This window comes from Papaver somniferum, unplaced genomic scaffold, assembly GCF_003573695.1.
Source record: "Papaver somniferum cultivar HN1 unplaced genomic scaffold, ASM357369v1 unplaced-scaffold_125, whole genome shotgun sequence".
In the NCBI taxonomy this organism is placed as follows: Eukaryota; Viridiplantae; Streptophyta; class Magnoliopsida; order Ranunculales; family Papaveraceae; genus Papaver; species Papaver somniferum.
Genome location: NW_020621603.1, coordinates 15,075,227 through 15,088,357, shown reverse-complemented (window position 1 = coordinate 15,088,357; position 13,131 = coordinate 15,075,227). Strand labels below are relative to the sequence as shown.

Sequence of the window (13,131 nt, the reverse complement as noted above, 5' to 3'; positions counted from 1 at the left end):
CTGGTAATAGTACTAAAAAAACAAAACTCATGCTTTCCTGCACCTAAAGACATTCTTCTCCTTGTAAACTTAGACAGTTAACTCTTACTCACATTCTCCCATAAACACCAGTTTTCTGAAGAGCATGTTAAATAGGTGAAAATTCAAATTAGATATTCTACAATGTGTGGGTGAATCTGCCAAATCAACAGGTGAAATCAGCCAAACCAAGCATGTATGATTACGTGTTAAGATCAGCTTGAAGTGAACTTATGCCTCCTGAACTATCCATTCCCTCTCTCTCTCTCTCTCTCTACATAGCCTCACTCACTTCGCATACCAAGACAAGGTTCTATGTTTGATATTTTTATGAAATTTGTTGACCAAGGAAAACAGACTTTTGTGTTGTAACCTATCCAAAGCACTGTTTCTTCTTTCGAACCAACAAGCAACTAATAATCACACAAAAAGATTGTCCAAATGACAGCAATATAAGAAGTTAATCTGAGAGTAAACACTACATAGATATTTCCTAAGGCTAGCGTCATTGAAAAGTTTCAGTTTTCAACGAACTTTTCTGCATATACTAGTTATCAGACTCCGTTTACGAACAAACTTATTAAAATTCCTAAAAATTAAGATGCACTATTCTCCATCAAGACTAACTAAACATCGCCAGCAGAAGTGCAAGATCAAGCACAAACAAGAAGCGTTAAGACTTCAGAGCTAGTACTACAAAAGTAACTTATCAGTAAGCGTAGGTCAAATTGCTAAAACAAGTGCAAGATCAAGCACAAAACAAGAAGAAGCCAAAAACTAAATCTATAACAAGTAGCTCAGATTTAGGAGTTCAAGCAAATAGGCTAGACGAAGTACTTGGTTAAGTGGCGGTAAAGCTCGGACAGCCAAGCATGAGAATATTGCATTTAAACTGGTGATCGCTGCTTAAGAAATTGGAATTTGTGGAGTAACATGAATGCAGAAACACTGCATTAAGTCGTTTATACAAAAGAAAACATAGAGGTCCTGATGAGAAAGTCGGAAAATGCATAGGTCGTATGATCCTAACAACCGAATTTTGCAATTTTAAAATAGTATGGACAAATTTAAGGTCCCCCAAACTGCTGGTCATATGATGCCTTTTAAGAACCATATAGACTAAACTGCCCTGGTAACAGTACTTAAAAAACCCTCTTTTACTGCATGTAAGACATTCTTCTCCTTGTGAACATAGTCAGTTGACTAATAATCACATTCTCCTACAAAAGACCAGTTATTCGAAATCCAAATTAAATATTCTACGAGTAATCTGTCATAGATCCTGATATTAGCAGAGTGTGAGGTATTTGCTTGACCTGGGGTCATAGTGGCATACAAATATAAGCCTCAACAGGTGAAATCAGTTAAGATGAGCTTGAAGTGAAGTTATCTCTCCTAAACTATCCACACTATTCCAGGTGAAAGTTTCCTCTCTCTCTACACAGCATCACTCACTCCGCATACCAAGACAAGGGTCTAGCTAGCAGTGTTCGATATTTTTATGAAATTTGTTGACCAAAGAAGACAGACTTTTGTGTTTTTCTTCGTTCGAACCAACCAAGCAACTTATAATAGCACACAAAGAGTGTCCAAATGACAGCAATATAAGAAGTTAATGTGAGAGTAAACACCAATTAGATATTTCCTAAGGCTAGTGCCATTGAGAAGTTTTCAGTTTTCAATGAACTTTTCTGCATATACTTATCAGACTGTTTACGAACAAAATAATTAAAATTCCTAAAAATTGAGCAGCATTATTCTCCATCAAGACTAACTAAAGTAAATCAACAGATCGTCGCAATTAACATAACAATCTACTGCAAGATCGCCAACACAAGTGCAAGATCAAGCACAAAACAAGAAGCGTTAAAGAGCTAGGCCAAATATCTAATTAGTGTTTATCAGTTACTACAAATGTAAGGAAGACAGACTAAAAGAGCTAGTACTGCAAAAGTAACTTATCAGTAAGCTAGGCCAAATCAAAAGTAACTTATCAGTAAACTAACAAAAGTAACTTATCAGTTCAAGATCAAGCACAAAACAAGAAGAAGCCAAAAACATAATCTATAACAAGTAGCTCCGACTATAAAAAGTAACTCAGATTTAGGAGTACTTGGTTAAGTGGGGGTGAAGCTCGGGAAGCCAAGCATTAGAATACTGCATGTAAACTGGTGACCACTGCTTAAGAAAATTGGAATTTATATAGTAACAAGTAGTATATACCAAAGAAAACGTAGAGTTTCTCAAAGTAAAACAAGATTTTATAATAAATGAAAGCAGGCTGCTTTCTCAACAATATAACTGCAATTTCTTAGACACAAAAAGAAAACCGCAGTCGCAGATCAAAACAAGGCCGCTAGCTTATGTGAGATTCATATGGTAACAATGAATGTCCAATATCAAGCTGGTGTAAGTTCAGAAGCCAATAGTACGAATATTTCATAGAAGAACCAACTATAATTATATTCAGATAACTCGGTATCAAAAGAAACAGAGGGGCCATCTTTGCCGTTTAAGTTAAGGAACCAGATAACCCTTCTGATGGTTATAGGCAAACTAAGCACATCTTGATAGTTAGGTGTTAGGCGCATACAATATAAATTAGACATTCTATCTTCGATTAAGGGCCCCCTTGCTTTTATGCACATACTCAAATACGTCACGCTGGGAGGCAAGCATGTCTGGATACAGCTTACAACGCCAACAAAGGAATCTTGTCAGAATCATACCCCTATTAAAAGGCATGGATTATATATGATTGGCAATAGCCACAGAGAGGAGACAGACTAATTATAAGCACGTGCACATGGTTGAAGGGAATGAAATAAGATGGTCCTGATGAGAAAGTCAGAAAATTCATAATTTTGCAAATTTAAAATAGTATGGAAAAATTTAAGGTCCCCCAAACTGCTGATCATATGATGCCAATTTAGGAACCATATAGACTAAACAGTCCTGGTAACAATACCAAAAAAAAAACACCTCTTTTCCTGCATGTAAGACATTCTTCTCCTTGTAAACATAGTCAGTTAAATAATAATCACATTCTCCTACCAAACACCAGTTATTCAAAATCCAAATTAAATATTCTACGAGCATGGGTGAATCTGTGAAATCAAATCAGTAATCTGTCATAGATCCTGATATTAGCAGAGTGTGAGGTATTTGCTTGACCTAGCGGCATACAAACATAAGACTCAACCGGTGAAATCAGCCAAACCAAGCATGTATAACCTGATTACATGTTAAGATGAGCTTTAATTGAAGTTATCTCTCCTAAACTATCCACACTACTCCAAGTGAAAGTTTCCTTCTCTGTCTCTACACAGCATCACTCACATCGCATGCCAAGACAAGGGTCTAGCTAGTAGCGTTTCATATTTTTATGAATTCGTTGACTAAGGAAGACAGACTTTTGTGTTGTAGCATATCCAAAGCACTGTTTTTCTTCTTTCGAACCAACCAAGCAACTTATAATCACACATTAAGATTGTCCAAATGACAGCAATATAAGAAGTTAATCTGAAAGTAAACACTAAACAGATATTTCCTATGGCTAAAGCCATTGAAAAGTTTTCAGTTTTCAACAATCTTTTCTGTATCAGACTTTGCTTTTGCCAACAAAATAATTAAGGTTCTTTAAGTAATTAAGCTGCACCATTCTCCATCAAGACTAACTAAAGTAAATCTGCAATTAACATAGCATTCTAAAATATAAACACAATACAGAATTAGATGCAGAAAAGGTCCCTTGTTATTTAATTTCAAAAGGCCTGTGTATGCAAATTATATAGGTGTCAAATCCAAATTAGATATTCGGCAACGTATGGGTGAATCTATCAAATCAAAGGAGTAATCTTGTCATAGATCCTAACGTTAGCAGGTCTGAGGTATTTTGCTTGACCTGCAGGCATACAAATCCAAAACTCAACAACTGAAATCAGTGATATAGCGAAACCAAGCATGTGTAACCAACTAGGTGTTTTGTTTTTTTTAAAATATGCGCAAGCAACAAGGTGTTAAGACTTAAGATTAGCCTAATGTGAACTTCTCTCCATAGACTATCCCCACTATTCCAAGTGAAATCCCTCTCTCTCTACACAGCATCACTCGCTTCGCACACCGTGACAGGGTTCTACCTAGTGGTGTTTGCTGTTTTTATAAAATTTGTTGCCAAGGGAAGACAGCTTTTCTGTTTTAACTTATCCAAAGCACTGGTTTTCTTTTTTGGAACCAACCAAGCAACTTATAATGACACACAAAATTCTCAAAATGACAACACCAAATGGATCTCTTCTTAGACAAGAGTCACTCAAAAGTTTTCAGTTTCAACAATCTTTTCTGCATATACATTTCAGATTGCATTTAGGAACGAATGTCAATCAACAGATTTTCCGATCAACAGAGCAATATAAATTAATAAAAGGCGCCTATGGAAATAATTCATATATAATAGGATATAGACACGATATTGGATTATATTCAGAAAAGGTCCCTTGTTATCTAGTCTCAAAATGCCTAAAATTTCAATGAAGCTTTATCTGTTTATACGTACCTTTAGATCTCTTACTTCATACTGGCTGTTGTCACTGCATGCTGCAGTCTGCATCTCCTGGCTCAACTTTTTCCCTTTCAACAGATTCCATTCTTTGTGTATCTTTTTCTCCTAATTCTTTCAGTGAAATTAAGGTATTCCTGTGAGGAATAAATAGACAAACCGACCTACTAAAACTCTCAAGCAACTCGGAATATGAAGCTTTTGGATCGTTGCGATAGATACTGCCACTAACTTGACCATAGCATAAAAACCGACCACTCTTTGTAGATGTGATTGGTGCCTTAAGTCCAAGGCTAAACTCTTTATTCCAAGGCATGCCATGATTATCTTTAGTCTGCTTGAATAACCATACGCCTTCCTTCTTATGCATATAAGTGGCCCATAAACAATCACCCAAAACTACTAAATGATGGAAATTCCCAGGTTCATAAATGGGTAGGGCTGCACAAGACCCGCCCACGATACCCAAACCCACCCGTACCCGCTAAATCCGTGGGTTTTTAATCCATACCCGCCCGTTGTGGGTGCGGGGTTGGTTATGAAAAAAAAACCCGCTGTCTGTGGGTGCGAGGTTGGTTTAAGCTAATACCCGCCCATACCCGCCCAAAAAACCCACAAATTATATACCATTAGATAAAACTAATCCTAGTCGTCCATTATGAAACCCTAATACTAGTAGATAGGATAATTGATAACCCTCATTCACTTTCTACACTCTTCTCTCTGTTCGACCTCTCCTCTTCTTCCTCCTCAGTTCTTCTTCTTCACCTACGAACGACAATTACCAGAAATCTTCACCAGAAATCGACAACAACAACTTCGAATCTTCACCAGAAATCGACAACAATCGAGAAATCAACAGATTCAACACTTAATCTTCATCTGTGAACTTCCTAGATATGAATATTTTGGGGGTTTTGGTTTTTTTTTCTCACTTAATCAAGGAGAATAGAAGTTACTCTAAATACTTGAATATAAAGCGGGTTTAAACCCGTTTAAACCCATACACGCCCAACCCGTAGCGGGCGGGTAACAAAACCCGCCCGCTGTTTGTGGGTGCGGGGTTGGTTATGAAAAAAAAAACCCGCAGTCTGTGGGTGCGAGGTTGGTTTTAGCTTATACCCGCCCATACCCGCCCATGTGCAGCCCTATAAATGGGTGGCGATGGAATTACGCTAAGCTTTTCATTGGCCAAATCAAAGGTAAGAACGGTTCCTCCCACGTCCACCCAGTGAAGAGCTCCATTTGCTAATACACCGCTCCGTACATTTTTCCGTACATCATCTGTCATCTTATAGTCCATCTTTCCAACATTTCTCCATCCCTTGCCACTCCCAAGAGTGTATACCTGAACAACTCCGTAATGTGCTTCTCTCTTGCAGCAACGGATTCCAACAACCTTATACTCATTAGTCGACGAACAGTAACCAAATCCAGTTAACAAGTCTTCCCCTTCAAATTTTGGAAGTACCACACATTCTCTAGTAACAGGGTTGCAGATAAAAGAAGGTCCATAATATACGAGACGGTCCGCAAGGGGAAGAAAAGCAGCGAAAGGATAACCACTACGGAGTGCATTGAAACAAATTAATCCATTACATGAATCAAGAAGATCATAGTGTTCAAATGGAGATATTATATTGAACCTTCTTGCTTTGCTAAAGGGTGGTGTGCCATGAGAAGAAGAACTCTCATCATCATACTCTGCATATTCTTCTAGCCCTGGTGTTTTATGAAATAAAATAAAACCCATCAACTTACCAGAATCAGAATCATTGAGATGCTTCAAGTGTTTCCGGGAGAAGGATGGATGACGAACAATCTGTCTCCAAGATTTAGACACTAATTTGCAGTCGAGAACTGTTTGTGTTGGTACACGAGTTAAGATCTCTAACCTCATCTCTTTTCGAAAGTACCCATCAGAAATTCTTGTTTTTGAACAAAAAATGGATTTCTGCAGATGATGAGAACTAGGGTTTTGAACAAAGAAAAGGTTTCTGCATAGGATGAGGGTTTGAATTTTGATTGAGAAGAGAGAAAAACAGAAGCGATAAGAACCAAGTACTGTGGAGTGTGGTGAGCTCAAATCTAGTACCCCACAAAGTTTTCGTTGTAAAAATCCATCACGTATGGGCGTGCCACCAAGGCAAAATAGTTGTGCATTTTGGTCAATTCCTATGGCAATCAACAAGATTGTTCTTTTGTTGAACAAACATGTTTTTACACTATGAAAAATCAAGGTAAAATTAATAAATCTGATATTTAAGTGTCTCGTTAGTAATTTTATTGATATAAACTAATAAAAGTTTGGTCCAACTGATTATTTAAATAATAAAATAAATAATAAAAAACAAACCTTAATATAATAAATGAGATTTGGAGAGAGAAGATGCGGGGGCGGTCAAACATCACACGCCAGCGTTTCTTCATCAAACGCTGGCGTTTTTGCTTCCATCGCACGATAATTCATCAAGCACGCGCTACATCTTCCAACTCAATGAACAAATCAAAAAATTTGTTGGTTTGTACATCCGTTTTTCATGTTTGTTGAGTCCATAGTGGGATCAAAATTAACAAATCTTTGATTTGTTGAGTCCATAGGAACTGCTCTTAGTATCCGGTTCAAATGGTTGTGCATTTCCATTAGCATAGCTTAACCACGCGGTATATGTGTTTTCGTGTATACAATGTAAAACGGATACTAAGTACACTGTTTAGTTTTAGTTTGGATACTAAGTACATTGTAAACAAATGGTTGTACATGGGTCATTTTCTTTTGAAACATTTTAAAGATTATATGCTTTGCTTTGCTAGATTAGCAATGTTATTTCAAATGTTTAATATTTTTAAGTTCAATAGTTTTGTCTCTGAAATAAATTAACATACCTTAGTTTGGATACTTCCGGTTTTTGCATTATTGGAAGTTATTCTATATTTTTATAGGTTTTAAATCATCACCTGGTCATTTAGCTCAGGAATCTTAGATCTACTTAATAAAACAATATCAATAGTTAAGTGTCTTTTAATTCTTTGAACAAGGTTTTTTGCTAGTCTTTCGACTCTCATTTATATTTTGTCTTAATGCTTCATTATATTCTGAGTATTGTAGTATTTAGTGTAGCCATTGATAATTCTTCCTTTCAAGAAAATATGACTGATTTTGTGAAACAACATGATGTTGAAATCAATGTTGGTTTTGTGTTGTCTTGGTCCGTTTTATAAACCGTGACCCTTCTACTTGTATTTCTTTGGAGATACATTTCTCATTTTATAAGTTCTTGATTGCAGAAAAGCCTAAAATGGCATCTACAATCGCCAAGAGGACGAATTACTTATCATGTACAAGCCATCATGACACTTCTGTTAATCTTGTTATTGGTAGAAGTGTTCAGGACCATACTTTGATAGTTTTATTGTGGGTGAAGACACTCATCTTCCACAACTTGCTTGTGGCGACATAATACAGACAACATTAGAAGACAACTCATTAGGTACAGATAGAGAACAAAGATTTTCAATGAACTTGAAGAATTATAAATGTAATTTTATCTTTTTAGGTAGTCTTACTATAGTTTTATGGACTTTCGGCGTTGCACTCTTTTCCTTAGCCAGGGGTTTACCACAATGGGTTTTCCTTGACAAGGTTTTTCATGAGGCAACAAAAGTTAGTCATTCTTTCCAAGTTTTCAATTTTATTTCCTATGTATTTCTTATTGTGCTGGTGATTTGGGCTGACATTGGAGGCATGTCCCTGCCTAGGGCAACCTTTAATAATCAGTTTCTAGTCACTTAGCCGATTTATTAATATAAATCATTTATTTCCAAAAAAAAAGGTACTTCTACAGGGAACAAGCAGAGTTTTAGTAAATTCTTTGGAAATATTTATTGTTCACGATTATTCAATGTAATACAGCGTATCAGGTACACGTTACAAACCTTGATGAACTAGTTATGAGATTACCTAGAGGCATTGGTAGTAGGCTTCATGTGGTCCTTTCACCAGTTGAGAGTCATCTCTTTGCATATGACTTGAGATATCTTCATCTGAAAGAATCAAGAGAGTTGTTACCAAATAGATTTGTTATTCCTTTACTGTTTGGAATACGATCCAAAGGAATTGTTCTAGTGCATGCACTTATTGAATGTCGGAAGCGCAGGGATACTGAAGAAACTAAGTGAACTAGGTTTAGTTGCTTGGTCTCAACTATACGAAGTAGGTTTAGATTTTGTATAGCGTCTTAATTCTGAGAGTATTAGATTATGGACTAGGTCCCGAGGTCTTTCTGCATTTGCGGTTTTGTAGATGGTGGATTTTCGATAAAGGCTAAATTCGTAAACTCATAATTATACGAAGCTCTGATTCAGCAATCATACGTGAGTATCGAGACACGGGTCTCTCATCGAATTATCAACGGAGAGTACTTTCTCTCAAAGTACATGTAGATATGTAGTCTCACGACTGGACAACGGCATATCTCATGAATACTGAATACTTTCAGTGATTATTTCTATATAGCATCACGAGATGGACGACTCCTAGACAGCTTGCTCTGCTAGTATAGAGCGATAACGTCTTCAGGAACAAACAACAAGTTTACCCTGACTATATAAAGGGTATGACTTACCGGCAAGCTCGTATCAGGATAATTAATGCTCCTAGACAGCTTGCTCTGCTAGTATAGAGCCACAAAGTTAATTATTCCTAATTACAATCGCTCATATTCCATGGTCGAATCCACGACTGGTCCCATGGAATGACAATAACAATTGCTCCTATTCCATGGTCGAATCCACGACTGGTCCCATGGAATGGCAATAAACAATTGTTCCGATTCTATGATCGAATCCACGGCTTGATCTCATAGAATAACAATAACTATATTATCTCATTACTCTGATTTCATGATCGAATCCACAACTGGTCTCATATATGGTAATAAATAAATATTAATTACTCCGATTCTATGGTCGAATCTACGATCCCATGGAATGGTAATGCTCACTTTATTATTCTGAATTCGTAGTCGAATCCTCAGCTGATCCTATGAATTAATAATAAATATCTTATTACTCAGTTTTGTGAATTATTCTCCACTGAATTCCACAATTAGTAACAAATAATCAACAACCGAGCGTCTGAGCTACCTCTAAGTAAGCCCCGATTCAAATGGTGAAAGTGTATTCAACGACGATACACTAAAAGTCACCGCACAAACGAGTATTTCAAAATACAACGAAACGATGAACCTATGCAAAATAGGGAAGAAAATAATAAATAATTAAAAATATTGACCAAGGTGCTGGGAACACGGACACACGACCTACCGACCTTGTCGTGGTCAGTTCCACGCCAGTTTTATATTTTTAATACGTTTTTATTATTTTCCATGATTTGATGAAAATTCTCTCATCTGATCAAATCTCCTTCGTCTCGAGAAAGCTCCTCGGTTTCATGGTACTTCCATAAATCCATAACAAATAATATAAAATTAAGGAAAGGAGTGTAAGGCGTGACCATTGGCCAACCGGCCATGCGTTGGTCCCATCCGTCCCAACACCCCACGGTTTCTTATTATTTTATTATTATTATTATTATTATTATTATTTCTCTAATTTCATGAAAAAACTCCTTGATTTCATGGTATTTTTTGCAAAAATCATCATATAATAATAAAATAAAATAAAATTATGAAAACTTGTGGGACCAGGCCACTAGCCGGCCGGCCATGCCCTAGCCGGTCCCACACGCCCTTTGCTTTATTATTTTATTATTATTTATCCTATTTTTCCTTGAATTCATCAAATTCCTTGATTTTATGGTATTTCTCTCAAATTAGGAAAAATTCCCTCAAATCATCAAAAATACCTAAAAATATTAAAAAATTATGAAAAACTCGTGGGACCGGTCCATAGCCGGCCGGGCATGCCTCCATGGTCCCACACGCCCGTGTTTTTATTATTTTAATATTTTTCTTCCATGAACTCATGAAAACTCCTTCAATTCATGGAAACTCCCTAAATTCATCAAATTTCTCAAAATTCATGAATTTTTCATAAAATCATCAAAATATTATAAATTTAAGGAAAATGCACCACGAGACCGTGGTCACGACCGGCCGACCATGCCTTGACCACGGCGGTCCCACGTCTCCTCATTCCTTATTTTATAATTATTTTTCATCATCTCATGGTGTTTTCCTCAGTTTCGTCGAAACCCTAATTTTGGCATATTTTCTCGAATGGATGCTCAATTGCATGCCAGAAAATATCAAAATTCTCAGGACTGAGATGCGGACGCCTTGGGGACACGAGCACGCTATCTTGACCGACCAAGATTGGATCTTTGGCTCACGGAAGCCGGTCCCATCAATTTTTACAGTTTTGACCTAATTTGCACAATTGCTCGTATTAGGTCCAAAACTCTTCCAAACACTTTGGATTTTCATGAAGTGATCGTCAGGCGGTCACGTGACAACCCAGGGCCGGTTTCATGACTCCATGGTCGGTCCCTCGCCTCGTCATAATTAATTAGGTTTTCTCACCTAAGGCTCAGACGAGCATTTTTGAATAAATGATTAAGCCAGCACTTAATCATTTTTCCACCAACAAATCGTCAACTCTTCAGGAGTTCTTCGTATTTGCTCACGTGAGCATATGGACACTACATGGTTCATCCACGATCCCATATAATCGCTCCCTCCTTCGTCCTATGGTTAAACTTCTGACGAACCATGAATTGATCATCAATTGATCAAATTAGGGTTTCTGAATCCAAGGATCATCATTCCAGATTCCAACCTTAATAATTTTACGACGGCCTCGTGGTCATTAATTTTATTAATTATGCTCGGTTCAACGACCAGTATTCTAATTAATATTTTTGGTGCGTTGTCAATTAACCATCAGATGAGCAACACATGCTCAGACGATCAAATGTTCAACGATTCATCACATGAGCAACACTTGCTCAGATGATAAATATTTGCTCAAACCAAGGAATATTGGTTCAACAATCAATATTCAACGATCCATCGAATGAGCAATACTTGCTCACTTCATCGTAAGAATTATACCTCTGTCTCATGACATGTTAAATTCATGAGTTTCAGAACATCATGTTCGACACTCAGCAACTACATGGACTCATCGTCCCATCAAACCACGAAGTCATCAATTGACTAAAAAACCACGAGACGTCAATCATGTCACTTGGGGGGATATCACTTAAGGTTTTGGTCTGGCGGTCTACGGCACGTGTGTTCAAACACACGATGGAATGTGAGCAAGTCGTGCAGTCAGTTGAAGGAATTCACGAGGTAGTGGGTGGAAAATCGACCAAGTCTCCACATGTTGAGCAACTGGTTTCAAACACGATCTCCATTTTCCCACTCCTTGATTCCGTCAATCTTCACACTTCATGGGATCATGGTGTCTAAAATTCCAGCAATATAAATAAGTCTCTGAATCATGATTGAAGCATCAACAGTATCATCAATCTCACGTCTCATCGACAACATGATATCATCAACTCATCAATTGAGCAACTACTCTCAATTGAGAAATTTCAATCATTCAGAGCTTATCATATTCAGAATTCACACACCCACAATCTTTGATTACCATTGATTCCACACATTTCCCAGCTTCCCTCCTACAGATCAACCCATCCTCTCTTGTGACCGAATTTACTCTTGAACGGTCATTGTCTTGATTTAGGCCGGAGTACTACAAATTGATCTCTCGAATCTAAAGCACCCCCTTTGCAGCGGTGCATCTGTGTGAGGTTTAACATTTCTCTCGGTTCGAGGAGTCTCCTCCGTATGGTCGTCTCCTCAATTCCTTAAAAACCAGCAAATCGTTTTTCCCCATCTACAGATTGGCGACCACAGTGGGAGATCATTCTCTCGGTTGCAATCTAACAATCTCACAATATGGTTGGTCTTAGGACTCAACTAATTCAGATCAGAATATTTCAAACGGAAACATTCCGCATGTTACACCTGGCGGCATGGAGGGCAGAGGGATCCCGACTTTGGCAGAGTTGGCTCAAATCCTAGAGGTCCATACTAGGAACAAGGACCTGATGAAGGAGACGATAAACCACATCCTCGACTTTCTCATCAGATTGACATCCGAGTTAAGCAGTATCTCCGCTCCAGAAGCCTCAACACCGGGGACTGAGACGTCATCTGACCCTCAAATCAACAACTTCACCACATACGAGAAGCCGGTTGAACAATAGGTCACACATTTGGTTAAAAATCTATGCGAACCCCTGCACTTCTCCAGGGATCAGCGCACAAACACATTTTCAGCACTTAACTAGATATCATCCAGCGTGCAAATAACGCCACCAACACCGTCAGTTGAAGAAGTCTCCCTAGTGCCTGGGCATTCGATCGACAACATCTCTTTTGGAGAAGAAGATCGCATGACGGATGAAGGACACAACCGAGCATTGTATGTCACTAGTTTCATCAAAGGCACCGAATTTAGAAGAGCTCTTGTTGACACCGGTGCTTCCACCAACATTGTCACTATGAAGACTCTCAGGA

At 37.8% G+C, this 13,131-nt stretch overlaps 1 protein-coding gene across 1 annotated transcript; it reads right to left on the bottom strand.

Moving 5' to 3' along the window:
* Nucleotides 1-3,862: 3,862 nt before the first annotated feature.
* LOC113331345 (F-box protein At3g07870-like) lies at nt 3,863-6,476 on the bottom strand. The gene is made up of 3 exons (XM_026578061.1): nt 5,709-6,476; nt 4,574-4,684; nt 3,863-3,922 (listed from the first exon to the last, which is right to left on the bottom strand). Exons 1-3 carry the CDS (start codon nt 6,474-6,476, stop codon nt 3,863-3,865), a joined length of 939 nt encoding a protein of 312 aa, XP_026433846.1.
* Between the last annotated feature and the right edge of the window lie 6,655 nt (nt 6,477-13,131).

What these genes read in the sequence shown, in the direction of transcription:
- LOC113331345 (XM_026578061.1), bottom strand. Translation starts at nt 6,476, where the DNA reads ATGAGGTTAGAGATCTTAACTCGTGTACCAACACAAACAGTTCTCGAC. An exon ending in ATAGGGCTGCACATGGGCGG is followed by an intron (nt 4,685 to 5,708) that starts GTATGGGCGGGT and finishes TGAAAGAATTAG; the next exon opens with GAGAAAAAGATACACAAAGA. An exon ending in ATGAAGTAAGAGATCTAAAG is followed by an intron (nt 3,923 to 4,573) that starts GTACGTATAAAC and finishes GTATGCCTGCAG; the next exon opens with GTCAAGCAAAATACCTCAGA.